This window comes from Pangasianodon hypophthalmus, chromosome 10 (genome assembly GCF_027358585.1).
Source record: "Pangasianodon hypophthalmus isolate fPanHyp1 chromosome 10, fPanHyp1.pri, whole genome shotgun sequence".
Classification (NCBI taxonomy): Eukaryota; Metazoa; Chordata; class Actinopteri; order Siluriformes; family Pangasiidae; genus Pangasianodon; species Pangasianodon hypophthalmus.
Genome location: NC_069719.1, coordinates 20,942,630 through 20,963,528, shown reverse-complemented (window position 1 = coordinate 20,963,528; position 20,899 = coordinate 20,942,630). Strand labels below are relative to the sequence as shown.

The 20,899-nt window shown below is 38.4% G+C and overlaps 1 protein-coding gene across 15 annotated transcripts in view; it reads left to right on the top strand.

The window, feature by feature from the left end:
* Positions 1–20,899, top strand: part of LOC113530100 (ryanodine receptor 3) — a 159,827-nt gene that overhangs the window by 32,627 nt on the left and 106,301 nt on the right. For 13 of the 15 annotated variants that reach the window (XM_026919847.3, XM_026919843.3, XM_026919842.3 and 10 more), the window contains exons 3-14: positions 864–965; positions 3,500–3,514; positions 4,195–4,269; positions 5,134–5,212; positions 6,273–6,385; positions 6,897–6,996; positions 7,950–8,043; positions 10,764–10,838; positions 13,625–13,781; positions 15,057–15,221; positions 15,473–15,594; positions 19,602–19,782. In XM_026919847.3, the coding sequence (XP_026775648.3) occupies positions 864–965; positions 3,500–3,514; positions 4,195–4,269; positions 5,134–5,212; positions 6,273–6,385; positions 6,897–6,996; positions 7,950–8,043; positions 10,764–10,838; positions 13,625–13,781; positions 15,057–15,221; positions 15,473–15,594; positions 19,602–19,782 (1,278 nt within the window). The remainder of the gene's footprint in view (positions 1–863; positions 966–3,499; positions 3,515–4,194; positions 4,270–5,133; positions 5,213–6,272; positions 6,386–6,896; positions 6,997–7,949; positions 8,044–10,763; positions 10,839–13,624; positions 13,782–15,056; positions 15,222–15,472; positions 15,595–19,601; positions 19,783–20,899) is intronic. The other 2 variants (XM_026919849.3, XM_026919835.3) reach the window with 1 other exon arrangement.

Sequence of the window (20,899 nt, the reverse complement as noted above, 5' to 3'; positions counted from 1 at the left end):
AAGACTAACGAATTCTGTCTCTTCCGGAAACTCTACACCATATACGAGCAGCAGGCTCCACAGGAAAAGTGACACAATCTCTGATTGGACAGAGTGTTTAGCTTCAACTTAACCTTCTCCAGAGCAGGTTAGCCACGTAGAGTAAGTTGCCACAGTGGCCTAACCAGCTGAAAGGATAGCCACCTTCATGGAACGGATAAGCCAGAGTTTTAGCCAAAGTTAACACTCACTAACGCTAACACTGCAGTCCTGCTTTGTGGTGTAACCCCAGTGTTTTTTTAATGCTTTCACTGCACCCAACAGACCTGATTTAATCAGCTAATTAACAGTCCTTCCTGAGTTGAAATGGGTGTGTTAGAGATGTGTAGGACAGAGGGTTCTCTAGGACCAGGGTTGGGAACCTGAGCGTTAAATACCCCCAGTGCATAGTACTGACACTCACCTGTTGTTGTGTGTTGATTATGGACTATCCAGTGTTACTGACAGTACGATGTTTGGGTTACCCACAATAAAGCACATATTTGACAGCATCCCACTTCTGCATGTAACCCACTTATTTGAGTCTTCTTGTTGAGTCTGGACTATTGTTTCATGAAAAATAATGTGTGCGTGTGTGTGTGTGTGTGTGTGTGCCCGCAAGTGTGTGCGTGTGTGTAGTCAATTACTGCACTTTTACTGCAATTCTTGCCATTATTTTAGGTGGTATCTTAAGTGCACTGGTGCTCTCCCTTGCTTGTAATAATTAAACATTATAGTAGCTGCAGTTTTTTGGAAATGCTTTCTGAAGAATAGTTTTTGGGCTTAAAAGAAGCAGTGACTAACTGCTCTCTCTCTCTCTCTCTCTCTCTCTCTCTCTCTCTCAGTATGTCCCTCCAGATCTGTGCATCTGTAACTTTGTGCTGGAGCAGTCACTGTCTGTTCGAGCACTGCAGGAGATGCTGGCCAAATCCGGGGAAAATAATGAAGTGAGTACACAATATCCATTAGTTCACACCATGTCTTTATGTATTGTCTTTATGTATTGTCAGAGTTTTCATAATGATCTGTAGTTTCATTAAAACTACTTTGTAAATCTATGAATTTTGTACAGTTACTCTGGTTTTATTTTTATTTTTTAGTGTTTTTATTGGTTATTACAATTATTTAATATTTCTATTGATTAAAGCCATTGTGTTGGTATTTTCCTGACTTCAACATAAGTCTTGTCCCATGAGTCACAGCCTGGTTTCATGGATATTCACATCAACATTTTTTTGCACACAAGCTTCTATTTTAAATTGTGTTTAAGTCCACGATTAATTTACAATTAATATTTTTCGACTGTGTCACGATCCGCTATACTCTGCACTTAGATGTGCATGAATATAACATAGATCTTGTAATAAATGTTGAATAGTTGCATAATAATTTTCAAACAACTGAAAGAGCAGTAACAGATAACCCCGAAAGGGAGTGGAGAAATAAAAGAGGGCGCATATTTATTATAATTATGTCTGTACGGTACTTCGTTACCGTAAAAGATTTTTATACACTCAAGAAATACTGACATGAGTTCTTCCAGAAGTGCCCTTTTATTAACCATTTTATAGGACTTAATGGAACCCTCTTCTGTCTTGGTGTGTGTTAATTAAAGCGATATAATATATTATTTTCTGTTTATTTGTTTTTAGCTGAGGTGTGCATTGGTGATAATGGCTCATACTTTGCAGCTCCTGTGAAACAAGGGCAAAAACAAGGCCAATCTTTACACAGCAATTTTTAACAAAACAGCTTAAAATGAAAGTGTCTGGTTTCATTTTTCCCTACATCTTCAATCCTTATGTCAGCTGCAACCTGTTTAGTGAGGTGGAACAACACAATAACACCTGGCAGTGTGAATATCGATTTAATTTTTGTATAACTTTTCAATGCGCATGAATAAACCTGAACTTCATGTTTCTGCAGATATTCTCAGATATTTTCATGTCAGCTCAAATCTGGCAACAGCATCTATAATGTCTTCTAGCAAATTCTTTTTAAAAAAAATGTTGAAAACCTATTTTTTGAGAGACATTTCGAATGATGTGTTAATATAATCCCCAGTGCTCCAAGTGGTGCTTGTGAAGCTGATGACCTTTGGCCACATCACGTGGGCAGTGATATTTCCTTGTATCGTATTGTAGCCTTTGTGTCAATCTGCCGTCTAGGGCAGGCGTTCTTACAGAGGAACTGTGTATGGGCTGACAGACTCCAATGTGCTGCACTTACTCATGGTGATGGCAAAACCTCAGACAGCTGGGGCTTCAGAAGATGTTTTGACCAATTATCTTTGATCTAGGATACTTTTTTTTCTTTTCAAAGCTTTACCAGCTGTTAGGGCACTGAGTACCATTACACCATTTAAATATTATTTTTATTATAGTCACACATGACATTAAATAATTACCACAGGACACTACAATCACTGGCCACTTTAAAAAGAACACCTGTACCCTGCCCATTCATGCAATTATCCAATCAGCTAATCATATGGCAGCAGTGCAATGCATAAAACCTTGCTGATACAGGTCAAGAGTATCAGTTCATGTTCACATGAAACATCAGAATGGGGGAAAATGTGATCTCAGTTACTTTAACCATTCCATGGTTGTTGGTGGTAGGGGAGTTGGCTTGAGTATTTCAGAAACTGCTTATCTCCTCGGCTTCATATGTACAACAGTCTTTATAGTTTATGCAAAATGATGCGAAAAGCAAACAAAAAAAAACCTACAGTTAGTGGCAGTTCTTAGGGCGGAAATGCCCTGTTGATGAGAGAGGACAGTGGTCCAATTGTCACCTGGTCTTTTTCCAATCTTCAGCTGTCCAGTTTTGGTGAGCCTGTGCCCACTGTATACTGTTCTTGGCTGTCAGAAGTGGAACCCAATGTGGTCTTGTGCTGTTATAGCGCATCCTCCTCAAGGTTCAAACAAGTTGAGCATTCTGAGATGCTTTTCTGCTCACTGCTGTTGTAAAGAGTGTTTATTTGAGTTTGACGTGAATATTAACTGAAGCTCGATTCTGTATCTGTACCTACTTGGCTGATTAGATAATTGTATGAATGTGTGTACATGTGTTCTTGATAAAGTGGTTAGTGAATGCATACACATGCACACATACAAATACACAGCACATATACTCACCCTGGGGTTAAGGGGAGAGGATTGGCATGCGGATTTGTGTCCCACTCCACATCAGATCACACTGTGAATCAGCAGGTATTTATAATGTCAGGAATACACTAAGAATAATCTAAAAAAAAAATTATTCACATCTGATCAACATGCTTCAGCAGTGAGATTATTAAATAAAGAAGCAGTGATCACTAGAATGCAAACAGCCATAATGTTTGATTAAAGATTCATTTTTTGAGCTTCATGTTAATACAGTAGTCAAACTTTATCAGTTGCACCATTTAAACATTTGTATTTGAGGCAGAAGCTCAATATAACATTTGCCTCTGTTATTTCAATGCCTTCGGTAGAAGCTCATTAGAAAGGTGAGTATCTCTTGATGTGTAGGAACGAGTACAAAAATGTCCTCTAATCAGACCTTAATCTCAACCTTTATACTGAGAGAACACATCTGAAAAGCCACTGCTATGTATGCATGCATTATTATGTAGCTAAAATATGCTTACATATGGTATATGCACAATTTTAATGAGATGCTTTAAAAGTGAAATGCAGCGTTCAAACAAAGGTGTTTTCTTTTGTTTGCACTAAATATCTGTCATCATGCAACTCTTTCCCCACTTTTTGTTTGAGAGCATCCATAGGAATGCGTTGCTTGCTCACTGCACATAAGAGTTATCTATCTCTTATGTGAGAGAATGCAGAACCTGCAATGTCTATTGCTTTGTCACCCATTAAGGCTGTGCATCATTTTTTTTTTTCCTAACCCACAAATCTTTGGAACCCAGTTTTCCAAAAATCATTATAAGATTAAGATAATCTTAACTGGTAGAGAGCAATGTTGAAGATGCTGGTTGCTCTACCATTTAACGCTAATCATTGTGCAATGCTTTTGGGGAAACTCCACCCAGGTTATTATTAAGGATTTCATAAGAGGCCAGTGTATTAGAGCATGGAAATCAGAAAGGTCTCCTGGACTGGATCCACTGCTTTAAAGTTTTAAGTCATTCTCAGTGATGTCTAACACCCTACTCAATCCACACAGGCAGTCCATGGAGGTGGACACAGAACACTACTGTACGGACATGCTATCCTCCTGCGACACTCTTTCAGTGGAATGGTGAGGGATGTCTATCTTTCCTTTTTATTCCTTTGTTCCCTAGCATTTGGGAAGAGTAATTTGTGTGTACTTTCTAGTTATCTGTATTTAAAACCAGTTGCCAGTTTATTTATAAGCACTGTTTATTCTTACATCCACTTTATTAGGCACACCTTAGTCAACCATCGATATATCCTTCCATTTCACGTGATGTCTCACTGTATAATTGAGGACCAAGTAGGACCAATCAATGGTATTGTGTTTGTGCTTCTTTAAGAAGATCTGTTTTCATTTAAGCTGACAACCAGTACACTCGAATACATACATCTTCACCAAGCAGCAGTGCAGTGAATCCTCCCTGTTTTGCTGCCTATTAGCAAGCTAGCTATGTTAGGGTACAACTGAGAACAGTGTATTGCCAACTGGGAAAAGTATCTAAGGATGACAGTCTATTTTATCAACATTATCAAGGTACCATTTATTCTCTTCCAAAGTAAATTGGTCTCAAACATGGTGACTGCAACAAAAAAAAAAATGACATGTCTATATGCACTTTCTTTTAATCATAATTTAGCACTTTACCCACTAACACCCATAACATGCCACTAACATGCTAAATAATATTTGATTAGTGGTGGTTCCATTCCACTGATTGACAGACTATGAATAGCAACAGATGGTCAGTAATTGTATTTCTATAAAGTGCACTATTATTACTATTATTATTATTATGGGAACAGTATGGTTGATACTTTGGTCAACATGCAATGATTTATGTGCTTTATAAATTAAATTTACTTGCTTACTTATTTTAATTTACTACTGCTTTATATTTCTCCATCATTTGTTTCAGCATACAAATGCTCTATCTCATTCTTCTTGCAGTATCTGACATGTTTAAAGACATCCAGGTCTGTGACAGATAAGTTGTCTTTTGATGTCGGACTTCAGGAGGACTCGACAGGCAAGCATTTAAAGATTCGTTACTTTAGTTTCTTTTTGTTCACACAAGCCACATTTTAATTATTAGTATGTAATGTATAGAATGTCATATTAGATAGAAAAACAAAGTAGGCAGCAATTTGTGAAATTGGATGTATAGGTTTTTGGATAAGATATGACAGAGTTACTTTTTGAACCGTTTTTGTTGTAAACGCACTACCCATTTATATCGGCTTCTTGGACAAAAAAATAGTCTGATATGTCATTCCTTCTTTTGGTTATGCCTCCCATCACCTTTGCCACTTTGCGACATCCTTCTGACCCGTTTTTGCCAATTTCTCTGTTGATACTTCTTTTCAAATGTTCTGTACACACTACATAAGGGACAGGGTGGGGACAGGGTTATTTCTTTATGGGGTCAAAATGTCCCCATAATGATAGGAATATGTGGCAGTTTTGACCTTGTGGGGAAATTTGGCTGGGCTGCATGAGGAAAATAGATTTTTGGTTAGGTTAAGGTTAAGGTTAGGGTAAGGAGTAGGTAATTTACATGATCTAACTATGGTAACAAATGGTAATGGAAATATTCCACAAATTACAAAAGTTTGTGTACATATGTTTGAGTAAGTGGTGGCTAGTGGTTTTTAAAATAGGAGAAGCACAGTTGTCTGTTACTGAGGTAAATATCTGTGTGTGTTTTATCTGTTAGTCTGGCCCCCTGTTTAATTCTCAGTCTCAAAACATCAAAACACTTAAACTATAACTATTATGGATTAGGCCACTGACCACTACTGCTCATCTGAGCACTTTGCATGTCTGACTGACATTGATATGTTTCATTTTGAGATGTCATTAATGTTCATTACCATATCAATGATTGGTAGTTGGTTATGAGGTTTAGCCCCTTTTCAGGTGTCTCTCTATCTTTAAAACTAAAAGACCCAAAGGGTTCCTTTTGGTTACTGGGGTTAAGGTCAGGGTTAGATTTAGGTATAGCATTAATTAGCTGAATTAATAATTATGTCCGTGCAAGGTCCCTCACAAGGATAGTAAGACCAACGTGTGTGTATATGCTTCTACAGGTGAAGCTTGTTGGTGGACTATCCATCCTGCTTCTAAGCAAAGATCAGAGGGGGAGAAAGTTCGCATTGGTGATGACCTCATTCTTGTCAGTGTATCATCTGAGCGCTATCTAGTGAGTAAACACCGTGTAACATGTATAGAACTCAACCCAGGATCACATAAGAATTGCCTCATTACCCCATTTCCACTGTAACATACTCTGTCAAAGCACTGGCAGTTTCAGCCCCGGGGGCTTTGGCCATATGCTTATACTTGAACACACAGCCATGGTCTTGAGAGTGTGAGGAGGCACATGATCAGCTAAGCTACATTATAATATTTACATCTATAAAAATATTAGCAGTACACTCTTGTATTTATATCACACCTGTATTTATGGGTTACTGGAGCCTTGTCAGGTGAGATTTCTCATGGCAGAATCACTGATTAATGACTGGCTTGGTTAACTCATTTAAGTAATAATATAGAAAACAGTTTACATTAAGTACAACAAATTTCAACACTGTTATGACAGAGATTATGCTTGAAGCTAAAATTCTTTCAGGAAACTTAATCCTGTGTTTTAGGTGTTTATGTGAATGTTGATGTATTTCTATGGTAACTGATCACTCCACTGTTTCTAGCACCTGTCCATCTCCAATGGCAACATCCAGGTGGATGCATCTTTCATGCAGACTCTGTGGAATGTCCACCCCACCTGTTCAGGCAGCAGTGTGGAGGAAGGTGCAGTATAAGCACTCTGTTTAACGAAAGCATTATGTAGATGTGTGTGCTTCAGCCGAAACTAGGCTTGTGCAGTATAATGATTTAATGATCACTACCATGTTATCCAGTGACATTTACTCTGATTAAATTACCAGACCTGCCAGCCTTTATGGCTTTTGTGTAGAAGTTCTGTGATTAAACATCGGAATACACTAGTAGTAAGAGTTGTCAGTCAAAAATAAGCCAAAAGATCAGTCTTTTTCTACCTAGTAAAACGGGAGATATGCCAATATATTCCAGTTGAATTTGGAACGATGTTTTGAGTTTATTAATATGAAATATGAAAAAATCTATCATTTTATGTTCTGCTTAGCTAACATTAGGCGAGTATATTGTGTATTTGAACAGTTAATCTGTTAACTATATTCATTGAAAAAAAAAATCCTGAAAACTTTCCTCCAAATAGGTTTAAAAAATGGCACTTTTTGTTTTTGCCGAAAGAGAGAAAAGGATGAAGCTTTTGACCTGATAAGATTAAATAGGTATACAATGTTAAATCTGATACTTTACAAATAGTGTATGGTAATGGTGATGATACGTTATTAGAAAATTATTAAATACTGTACACTGCTCTCGAGCACACAGAAGCATTCAAACTGATTTTTTTTATAGATAATATTCAAAATACCGTATACCATACTGTTTTCTTTTTTTCACTTTAATTGTACATTACTGCAGAATCACCTAAAAACTCACCATTCAGGTGATTTTTCTTAATTTCTGCTGCAGTTCACCACTGCACAGCTGATTTTAGCACATCCATCTCCCATACTCTCCTTAAACCTTTATTTCAGGGAAGTGTCTGATTCTATGTAATCACTGGAAATTTGTATTCATATCTAGTTTATACAGAAGTCCTTTGCTAGAATGGGTCTCTGCTCTGGTCAGTAGTTTCCCCTTTTGTCCTATAGGATATCTCCTTGGTGGTCATGTGATGCGTTTGTTCCATGGGCATGATGAGGTTTTGACGATCCCAGGCTCAGATCAGAGTGAGGAACAGCAGAGGTAAGAATTAAGACTGCATTGCTGAAGAGACCGGATATGTAAACGATGACGTGATGAGCATGAGCATGTGACTCATTGTATCAGAATAAGCCCCAATTTGTTCTTTGGAAGAAAAGTAATTTGTTGTTGCAGTTTCTTTCCAGCAATGTTGAATAAATAAACCCCACTAATAAACCCCACAGCTGATTAAATTACTGGATCATCAGTAGAAGAATAGCACTAGCTAACAGATGAGGATTCTAATGAAAAACAGCAATTTGTATTCTCGTGTTTAAGCTTTGCTTTTCTTCAGTGTGAGTGAGCTGACAAATCAGAGCTGTTCAGAGGGCATTGATGAATCATGAGCTTTTACATAAGTGAGCAGTGACTGTGTGGGAATCAGACATCTTGCCTAATCACAGGGCCATGTTTGGCCAGGTGCTATGACTAGGGTTGCCAGATCTGTGTCACAAATATAGCTCAATCGACAGCAGTACCAAAAGAGTTTCACTAACTAGTTTTTTTTTTTTTTTTGCTAAGGTCCTTAAATAGGCTTGTATTATTACATATTTTGTCATAAATATAAACTGAGAATGTATGAGAAAACCTGGGCTGGAAGTTCAAAAGTAGCACCGTTCTGTAGAAAAATAATTTCTTAGTGCATAAACCACGCATTGCAATAATTCACATCTTGTTTTGAGGTGAAAAAAATATGCACAAAACTGGCCACCACTAATTGCTCAAAGGTTAGTACATTTTAGTACAAATGAATATGTAATCAGCTGCAATTAACCATTCTTTTACCATTTTGTTGTACCAGCTTCCCACTTTTTTATGTGATCTTCCCTCAAATGAATATGTATGAGGGAGAGAAGCACAATTTGCATGTTGCTGCATGGACAGAACTTAAATAGTGTAATTAAGCTTGTATGTTCATATGTTTTGTTCATAGCACACAGGTTTTTAGTGCAGAATACAGCCTAATTACGCTTAAAAACTGGGAGCTTAGCACATCTGGCCCATAGTTACTAATCACTATTCTATTATTTTTAAATTATAGATGAGATATACATGTAGATCAACCTGAATGGGTGGTTGAGTGAATGAAAACAGTAGTTAGAGATCAATAGTTTGATCCATAGCAACAAAGGCAGACTGGTGAAGTGACAGGCGAAATGGCCCACTCTGTCAAAGGAGTGAAACTTGCCCATTGTGTATTTTACCTATGAAAAATAAGTGTTAAGACTGACTGTATAGGCATAAAGTTGGATTGAAAGTTGGAAGATACAAACTTGTGAGGTAAAATGTGTTTAGGAGGAGAAAAAACATGGTTAAATGGTTAATTCTATAAACATTTGTATGCATTGTAATGACTGAATATGCCATACTGTATATTTATGGCTTATATATGCCATTTCTCTGTGACTGTACACACATGTAGACTAAATAGTGAAACAAAACAATCATCTTGATTACAGGACTAAAAGTCAGTTGGGATATCTTCTAATAGTTGGACATGTCCCACCAGTTTGTATGGGGCAGAAGGAATTGCCACAATATGGCCAAAAATTTGTGGACACCTGACCATCACTCCCATATGTGGGTCTTCCCCAACCGGCCACAAAGTTCAACACACAGTTGTACAGGATGTCTTTGTATGCTGTAGCATTCCAATTTCAATTACAGTTACAATTAAACTGGATCTAAATCCATGAAGAGTGGAAGCAGTTGAATAGCCTACACAGATCCCTGACCTCAACCCCACTAAGCCAACTGCACCCCATTCCTCCTCACCCAACATCACTGCATAACCTCACTAATGCTCTTGTGGCTGAATAGGCAAATCTGCACAGCTGTGTACCAAAATCTAGTGGAAAGGCTATTTTAACAAAAAAGGGGACTAAATCTGAAATGGGTTGTTCAAAAGTCACATATGAGCATGATGGTCAGATGTCCAAAAATGTTTGGCCATACAGTGTAGATACCCATGCATCTTCATGTCTTTGTTTTGCACACTGTAATGTAGTCAAAATTTATATTATTCTTAACACTGTTGGTTAAATACCTGTTAACTTTGAAACAAGACTGTCCTTCAGTTAGTAAATCCAGGAAAATTGTATTCAAACATCATCCCCTTTTTCGGCTAAAGGCAAATATCTGATTTTAAACATCCTTATTGGTTTAGACACCAGTGTGAACTATCAAAACAAGTAAAGCAGTAGCTGCTTGGCTATCTATAGCATAGTGTTGTGTATGTGTGTGTGTTTTTGTGTGATAGAGAGAGAAAGAGAGAGAGAGAGAGAGAAAGAGAGAGAGAGAGAGAGAGAGAGAGAAATACAGGCCTGCTGAACTGGGTCAAGGCCAAGGTGACAGAGCCTTGAGAACTTCCCCTGAGCCATTGAAGAACTGTTATATTCCATCTTCCTCCCAGTCATCAGTGCCTATTTTTAGGTCAGAGATGCAGGATTAGATGTTGTTTGTCAGCTATGACGTAGGCTTTTTGTCTGGTTGCTGTAATTTAATCAAGTCTTCATAACTGTCACAATAAAAGGTAAAATGGGGGAGTTGGAGCATGGTGTTCTATCTTGATAATTTATTTTAAGCTTGTGATAGACTTTAAATTTTCTGATTTAGAGCCATCATGCTGAATTTATCAAGTGGTCACACTTGATTATGACTGCAGTATGAGGGTTTTTATCCACAGACAGGGTATTGATGTGATCTTATTTTGTGTTTTATAGAATAGTCAACTATGAGACAGGGAAAGTAGGGGCCAAGGCCAGATCTCTGTGGAGATTGGAACCTCTACGGATCAGGTATGTATCTCCCACTTCACAGTGACAGTGTTTTTGTGAAACCTTGCCCTCCAGCCTGTAATTGATTTCTGTAATATATATGAAATCAACATTAATATATATGAAATAAACATCAGTATTTACATTCACCGGCCACTTTAATAGGATCACTTGCACACATAATTCATGCAATTATCTAATCAGCTGATCATGTAGCAGTAGTGCAAAATCCTTAGTTAATGTTCACATCAAACATCAAAATGGGGAAAAATAAGGACCTCAGTGAGGTTGTGTGCACTCAGGTGTTCTTGAAGGACCTCTCTGTATTTGGCTACATTTATCCTTCCCTCTTTTCTTTTTTCCCCATTTTGGTCTCCCCAATTTCCAGCCACTAGCTAACCCCCCTTCACATGACAGCTACCAACCAGGGAGGGTGGGGCAACCCCGAGCTTAGTCTGTGGCACGTAGGTCAACCTCTGCATCTTTATTCGAACTGCTGCTCATCCAGCATAAAACACTCAAAGGAAAGATGTATCAGCCCTCATCTACATACATGAGCTTGGGCATCTGTCCATGATTGGCTAGTGTCACTGTGACAGAGGAGAGAGTGTAATTACATCCCTCCCACCCAGAGAGCACAGGCAATATTGCTCCCTTAGCTCCTAGCCACGGATTGGTGTGGCATCATTGGGATTCAAATTTTGTGAACTCCTGATGATAGGGTGAACATTTCTGTTGCACCACACCTATCCTTTCCTCAGTTCTGTCCATTCTCCCTTCTTATGCTGCCACCACCATGTTTCACCATACGGATCATATTAATGGCTTCTGTCTAGCTACTCTATGGATGGAGTATTTCTGAGATGGTTGACAGTTCTCCCATCTCCATGAAGGACTTCTGAAACTCTGTTAGTGTAGCCATTGTGTGCTTGGTCACTTCCCTGACCAAGGACCTTCTATTCTGGTTACTGAGTTTGGCTTAGTTTGGCAGCTCTAGGAAGAGTCCTGGTAGTACCATTTCACAGTGATGGAGCTCACTGTGCTCCTGGGAACATTCAATACTTTGAATATGGTTTTATACCCTTAGCCAGATCTATGTCTCAACACAGTCTGATTGCAGAGGTCTATAAAGAGTTTCTGTTTTTTTGTCTGATATGCATGGTGAGTTGTGGGTCCTTATACATGCAGGTGTGAATCAGTGAAATTGCAACAGGTGAACTCCAGTCAAGTAGTAGACACATCTCAAGTTAATCAAAGCAAACAGGATGCACCAGAGCTCAGTTTAAAGTGCCTTAGCCAGCTGTCTGAATTAAGATATTTAAATAAATTTGCTAAATAATTTTTTCTAAAAACATTTTTTGCTTTGTCGTTATGGATTATTATGTGTGGATTAATAGCCAAAAATTTAATGAATTTAATTGAATCAATTTATATATATATATATATATATATGTGTGTATATACCAAGAGGTACCAAGACGAATTCAAAAGTGTTTGTGTGGTGAGCCCATTCCCTCTGGATATGGGGCTGTCTTTCATCATAACCCCATCTCCATCCATAGGGCACGAGGGGGTCACTGAATGGTTGGATGAGTATGAAAATGAGGTAAATCATATGCTATGGCCTTAGTACCATGATCACATAGCTTTCATTTATGAATGATTAGTCTTCACATGCAACAGTTATGTTATGAGGTTTATAACATATGTTGTTTTTTGGGTTTGTTTTTGCTTTCTGCACATTTCTGTGTAAACTCTAGAGACTGTCGTGTGTGTAAGTCCCAGGGGATCAGCAGTTTCTAAAATACTCAAATCAGCTTATCTGGTACCAACATCCATGCCATGATCAAAGTCACAGAGATCACACTTTTTCTTCATTCTGATGTTTGATGTGAGCATTAACCTAAGCTCTTGACCTGTGACGTTGGTGATATCTTTAGTGTGTATGGTAGGCCTAAGGTTAGTTATCTTCCTGTGGCCCTTTTGCACGGTCTTTCTCTCTTTCTCAGCTGATACACTTGTACCATCACAACACTTGCTGTCAGGGTCACTGCTGTACTGACAGCTTTACTGACAATGGTCTGCTGCACAAATATTTGCTTAGCAGTGGTTCATAATGCACAGGGTTGAGAGGGGCTGAAGAACTGTGTATAACAGATGGGCTACAGTCAAATATTACACTGGCTTTATTGACTTTATTAAGACAGACCCTGTCTATTTCATTGTAGACACAGGACTGGACTGACACACACACACACACACACACACACACACACATGCTCAGCTGAACATCACCCCATTCTCTTTGCAATTTTTGTACATCTCTGTATTCAGTTTCTGCTGCTACAATATTTATAATATACTGTATATAATCTTTATACTCTCTACCTGGCTGCTACTCCTTATGTTTATATTTACAGCAACTTATATTGTTATTCTTTTGCACTACTGTCATCTGATTCACTTTCTACTAGAACTGTGTACTAGTCCACGCTGCACTGTAACTTACTGTGCCCTTTGTCTTGTTTTGGTAGTTTTGTACTCTCTTGTGCTGTCTGCACATGTTTGCACTGTGTACTTTATGTAAATATATGTAGTCTCCTGTAGTTCTGTGTTTGTTTTATGCAGCACCTTGGTCCTGGAGGAACGTTGTTTCGTTTCACTGTGTACTAACTAGCTGTATATGGTTGAAATGACAATGAAGCTGCTTGACTTGACTTGACTTGAGGACTCCTGTGATCATGATATATATATATTGATATATATATTTATATATGTGTGTGCGTGTGTGTGCGTGTGCCGTGCAGTTGGTGTGGCAGTCATATCCGCTGGGGGCAGCCGTTTCGCCTGCGCCACATCACCACCGGTCATTATCTGGCCCTGACTGAAGACAAAGGCCTTGTGCTGCAGGATCGGGAGAAATCAGACACAACCTCCACCGCCTTCTGCTTCCGAGCCTCCAAGGTCTCTGACGTTACATCTGTTATGACAGCAGACATGATTCCCCTCTGTTTGAAGGATTATAACCAAGCCAAAAGCAACACTGCTCCTCAAGTTTTTGGCGAATTTGGACATGTTAATCTAGGATATTGGTCTAGGATCAGAAGTAGTTTGAGACAATGTAGGCTTCGAAGCTATGAATGTTATGTGAGAGCAGAGAGTGTTAGGAGGCCTAAAGTACCTAAATGATTATCAACCCAGCACAAAATCCTGTGCTTTGGTTTTAGACTGATATATTATTTATCATGATGAGGATATGTGTCTAAGATGTTAATCAAAAAGAACCATTTAAAATAATTGCTCCATCTGCTCTGACTCTTAGTCTTGATTAGAGTGGCTCTTAAAGGCTTAAACTGATCTATGGAGAATAGTGTTGCTGATCTATGGAGAATAATCGAGCAACCCTTTCCCAACAAATCTATAGTTTTGTTTTCAAGTAGTAGATGTCTTAATTGCAGGTAATTTGTTGTTCATTTATTAGGCTTTTTTGTGTACTGCTAAATTATTCCACAGGGGAAAATAATTGAAGCATCTCAGTAATTATGGCAATGATTCAGCTTCTGGACTCTGCTCATACGCAACTCCATGTCTCTCTCTGTGTATCTGTCTGTCTCGTTCTTTGCCTGCTGTGTGGGGGCTCTTGTAATTATGAGTCAGCACAGAGAGGGAGGTCAGCCCTTCTCCTTGACCGGCTTAATCTGTCCATCTTTGCAAACTGCTTCCTCATACCCAGCTTGCTCAGCACCTGCAGCTTACCATGATTAAATGGATTCTTACAGTTTCTTGTGACAGTTTGTTTACCTGATTGTCAGGGAACTAGAAATGATGGTATATGTTGAGTTTAATAGTTAGAGTAAATAGTGTTATATGAATGCACTGATTGACATGAGTTGATATTTGAATAATTTGAGTCAGGCTATAGTTATCATTAACACTGAATAGTTAACCTTACAAATGTGTTGTAAAACTTTACTAACTCTATGTAATGCTTAGAATTAGTTTAGATTGGCAATGCAGATATTTGAATCCCAGCAGTTAATGCTGCCACACAGAGTAGAAATCCTTGAGAGCACGAGTTGTTTGTCTGTATGGTTGACAATAGCATTTCAGTTTGAGAAGATTTAAGAATCTTAGTGCTTTGTGGTTGGTAATTTGAGTAGGTATAGGGTCAAGATGTATAGGCTTTCATAAGGCCCAGAATTAATGAAACTCTAATCTTTTTGATGCTGCATTCTGCAGGAGAAGCTGGAGTCGAGTCCAAAAAAAGACGTTGAGGGCATGGGGGTGCCTGAGATTAAGTATGGGGACTCGCTCTGTTTCATCATGCACATGATCACTGGCCTGTGGCTCTCGTACCAGGCACCGGATGTAAAATCAACACGACTGGGGCCTCTCAAGAGACGGGTGAGTCACTTCTGTATTCTCTACGTTTTCGAGATTTGGCAGGAATAATCAATTCACATTATTATACTGTTTCCACTTTTTATTTGCTTGGGTGTTAGATGTGATGACGTGGCTAGTCAATACAAATTCAGTTTCAGCCACCTTCTCGTGATTACATAAATGCAATATTAGATTCACCAGTTATTGCTTTTCAGGATGAGTGAATCTCATAAGATCCTCTCTCCTCTCACTTCTGCCTTGATTTCCATCAGGCATGTCTCCATGCAGAAGGACACATGGATGACGGCTTCACCCTTCAGCGCTGTCAGCATGAAGAATCCCGTGCTGCACGCATCATCCGCAACACCACCAGACTCTTCAGCCATTTCATCAGGTATGGGGCCATTCTACACTTTGTCCATTATTATGTGGTGAAAATTTGTTCAAGTTAACATCCTTTCCTGAAAGCGTTCAACAGCATTCTTTGGATTTAAAAATCCAAAAACATCCAAATAAAAAACTGAACGTTGTAAGCTGCGAAAGGTTGTGTTTTTGAGAAATGCCATCCATCTCAACATAGTTCATAGTGAGGACATATTGTAATGCTAATGGGATATATTTAATATCATTAACATCTTAATGCACTTATAAATTGAATGTGGAAATATGGGCCACTGCCCTTGGGCTGGTGCCATTATGATAATACATTATGGCTGCATCACAAACTTATACATATTTACAGTAGTTGCTCTAGAAGAAACAAAAGGCACGGGTCTCATGAGTGTCCTGTAGGATCATTATTAGTGGCTACCCATTAATTAAAGCCTGAAATGTAGGGGCAATCCAACCCAAGTGTAGAGAAAATAGGGTGTGTGGACGGAATACCCGCTCCAATACAAAGAGCTGTGAATTAACAGGAATCCAGTTACCAGGTTCAGCAATTCTTAGTACATGGTATGTTGAGGGAGTTCCACTCTATGGTGTTATCAACGCATTAACCACATGCTCTTCTCAACAGCTAGTTCAGCATATTTTAAGTATATAAATATATTATAAATATATTTTAAGAATAAAACACAGAGTGGGGAACTGACTCATCAGGGGAAAAAATGCAGGAAGTTGCTGCTCAAGTTGCAGTGAATTGAAACTACTTAGCAAAGGCAGAACCTGCAGGGAACACATTTAACTCCCCAAAGACAGAAAGAGAATAGCTGAATGCAGGGCAGTGCTCACAAGGGGAAAAAAAAAGACTCAAGGCTACAGAACCCAGTAGCTTTCTACGAATAATGCTAATAATAGAAAGGAAAAGTGAGGTAGACAGGAATGAGAGGCTATCCCCAGCTTTGGAGGACAGAACACCTGTAGCTCCTATTGTAGTTACAAGCTGCTAAGCAGATAGCTCTATAACGTGTTTGTGGGCACTCATGAGAAGGAGAAAGGGAACAACTGATGTATGATGGCAGTATTTATAGTGAGTACTGTGTCATGTCACTATATAAGGTTGTTTAAAAGTCTTGCTATGTGTGCACACAAGGTGATATGAGGGCTAAACTTGATACAGATGTGTATTTACATGAGCTGTACTGCTGTAATCCATCTGTAACGTTGCAAATATCTTTATTGGGTACATTATAGTTGCCTTTGTAGTTTATGTTTAACCACAACAGGGGTTCGCAAATTTTTTGGCAAATGACACCAAATGGACATTATGGAATTTTTGCAACTGCCTTGACCACCCTATATTTTTTAAATTCTAGATTTATATTATAGGACTACTTTAACATTTGCACATTTTATTATGTCAATAACATATGTATATGTAACGTAAGTGACAAAAAAACACAAAACAAAGGAATATTCCACAACTGGAAGTATTTTGTTGGTCTATACTTTATGAATGATTTTGCATGCACATAGAGAAGCAGTGGTAAAGTGAACGGCATTATTATTCAAACACTCGCTGTGTATCTTATGCATCCGTAAGATTTAAAAGCGACGTTCACTAGACGGCACGTCAGATCCAAAACATCCTAGTCCGTCGAGTTTCCAAGTAGAACTGTTTTTATGAATTTTTATGCGCAGCGATGTTAAACACACCGACGCACTCTGTATCTCTTTAAAACTTTCCACTGTTGTCATGATTCTGGTTGTGGGCTGCATCTCAAAATCAAATACTCTGACCTTACATTCAAAATTATTTATTAATCTAAAAAATTGAGAATGCAAAACATTTTTTTGTTGAACTACACTAGGTGCGGCGTGTCAGAATAGTCATGATGTTAAAATATTAGTACACAAAATCCGTCTTTGATATTTCTAATATTAACTTGCAAAACAATGAATGGAACAAAAGAGGAGATTTTGAGTTTCTCTCGTGACCCCAAATCAAATGACCTCATATGGGGCTGTGACCCCTAGTTTGGGAACCTCTAAACTACACAATCACTGGAGACACTTAAAAAGTGGGACCAACATTATAATGATGTTTAAATCCAGTTTGGATTGCAATATACAGTGTGAGAGCATCATTACACTACTGATATTTCACAGTCAGACTAGCACCTCTTGTCATGTGATCTACATCTACAGACAGTATATCTGGCATTTAAATGGATGTATATCTTTCTGTTTATTATTAAGTCTTTATTTACTCCCTGCTCCTTGACTGCGTGCATGTGTGGGGTTCTGGGTCTTGATGTGTGTGTGTGTTTGGGTGTGAGTGTTTGTGTGTTTTTTGGTCATGCCATGCTGAATCAATTCAATTCAATTTTATTTGTATAGCTCTTTTAACAATGGACATTGTCACAAAGCAGCTTTACAGAAATATATAAATTCTGGATATAAATTTTAAATTTATAAGTTTATCCCTAATGAGCAATCCAGAGGTGACTGTGATGACAAGGAAAAACTCCCTGAGATGACATGAGGAACTGGACTCAAAAGGGAACACATCCTCATCTGGGTGACACAGGATAGTGCAATTATAAATAATTCCTTTCTATAACCGTGTGCTGTATAGTCAAAAAGTGCAGTTGTGTAACCAGGAAATTCATTATAGTTTTAACATGAAGTCTATTTTGATGAAGTAATCAACTGTTCGCTGATGGAGGCTTGAATGCAAAACTGTTCGTGGCAATTGCAGTACACATATATATATATATATATATATATATTATATATATATATATATATATATACACACACACACACATATATTATCAACGCATTATGGTATGGTTTGGGTTTTTAAGCAGTATCTTTTAAGCACAAGGATGGCTGACCTTGATTGTGCACAACAATATCAGTGAGCGTGCCCATTAAAATTAAGCGCAAGGTGATCTGAATTGTTTTCAAAAAAGGTTATAGCAGGGAACATGCAGAGAAACTGTCATGAGTGAGAGCTCTTTAGTTCTGCGAGCACTGAGCACTGAGACTCTGAGACTTTTTCGCTCGCTTGTAGGGTCTACATGCTGCTCACAAAGTCATTTTTAAAACTTTGAGGGTGGGGATAAGATGTATGTTCCCATGACAATGATTGGTCACTCTGGAAACACTGAAAATGCATTCAAAATTACTCTACATTTAGTCTACATTCTTATGCAAAGGGAAATAAACATAATTTTACTGATGGATGCAGTGACATTTTGAATGGTATGTGATGGTTTATTATGATAAGTGGTTGAAATGTGCTACCATTTAAGATGAATTTCAGCTAGTAACAATCACAAAGCATTTGAATACAATTAGCAAATATCCCAAAACTCATTACAATGCTTAGAGTTCCAAATATCACTTTAAAGATATGTCGATCAAAAGGATGTCTGTGGCTAATTAAATTTCAACTCCTGTCAACAGTGTATGCTGAGAAGTTATCTACAAGTGCCAGTTTACATTAACATTTCTGGCATTTGGCAGACGCCCTTATCCAGAGTGAATTACAGAAGTGCTTTGAAGACATTATCAATAAATACATCCAGATACTGGTTCACTAGGTCACAGATTAAGAATACATTCAGTCTAATAGAGCAAGAAAAACATACAACACATTATTTTTTCATTTGCTAACTGACGTTGCACAGGGAAACTGATCATATAGGCATATTAATAAAAATGGTGGCATACTTGTTCACGGTAGCTACATTATTCTACGTATGTTAGCTATATACAGCTGTAGTTGTAGCTAATATGATTATTAAGTTTATTGTGATCTCTTTTGTCTCCACCTTTTTTGACTGATAATTGCCATACTTTTTGTGAGCATGTGAGCATAAGTTCTTAAATAACCTTGAGACCCTTAACTTTTTTAGCGTGTGTCATGTAACATAACTACACTGTGCCCATTACACTCTCTTATCACATTTTGATCATTGAACCTTACCTCTTGATATTCTTTCATCACAGAGACCTGGACAGTGTGGCTGGGAAGAATCGCACCACTGTTGTTCTTCCCATCGATGAGGTTCTCCAGACCCTTAATGACCTCATTACATATTTTCAACTCCCTGATGCTGAACTGGAGCATGAGGAGAAGCAGATCAAGCTCCGCTCACTCAAGAACCGCCAGAACCTCTTCAAAGAGGAGGTCGGTTTCCCCACCAGCTTCCAGGCATGCTTTGACAAGCCAACTATCTCTTTTGTGCGTCCTTTTTTTAAATGGCATTTTTATTGAGAGTCCATTTCCATAACGGACAAGACTAGCTGACGGAAATTGCCATGGTCCAATTTTTAAAGGAGTAGATCAGTTTATTCTTCCATTTTTCCTAAGCCATGTTGTCTTCCAGAATATTACCAAAAATTGCACCCATCAATTATAAATTGGTTGATTCTTCCACCTTCTATTCTGATGTGCAATTCCAGATCTGATTGCTCAGCTCAGGATAGAAATAAAAACCAGGGCTATGAAGTGACCTTTAGAGAAGGTTATAAGAAGGATTATAATGCAGGTGCTCACAATGTAAGTACAGTAATTAGCAGTAAAATTGACCTCCTGTGCCAATTGAGAAATGCTGTGATTGATGTAAGTCCACATGACTAAGAAAGTCACACTTTGGCTTTACATCCATAAAAATGTGTACTCTGAGATACCCTATACAGCCAAAAATTTGTGGACACCTGACCATAACACCCATGTTGCCACAAAGTTGGAACACAATTATACATGATGTCTTTGTATGCTGTAGCATTACAATTTCCCTTCACTGGAACTAAGAGGCCCAAACATGTTCCACCATGACAATGCCCCTGTGCACAAAGCGAGATTAATGAAGGATTTGTTTTGCCAAATTTGGAGTGGAAGAACTCAAGTGGCCTGCACAGAGCCCTGACCTCATCCCCACTGCACCCAAAATGCCGACTGTTCCACAGGGCTTCTCGGCCACACCAGTGGATGAATCCACTAATGCTCTTGTGGCTGAATGAGCAAATCCCCACAGCCACGCTCCAAAATCTAGTAGAAAGCCTTCCCAGAAGCATTTTAATCTACTTTCAGTGGTTTGCTTCAGTAACCTGACCTAAACGGCCTTACTGAGCTCCAAAATAAAACCTATGCAAAACATATACAAACCTATTTCTATTCAAACTACCCCAAAATTCCCAAAGAAACATTTTTTTATTTATAGAGCTACTGTTCCATATATCCCATGCAGACCATGCACTGTGCACAGGGCAGCTTTTTGTCTCAGCTTTTTGTCATTCTTCAC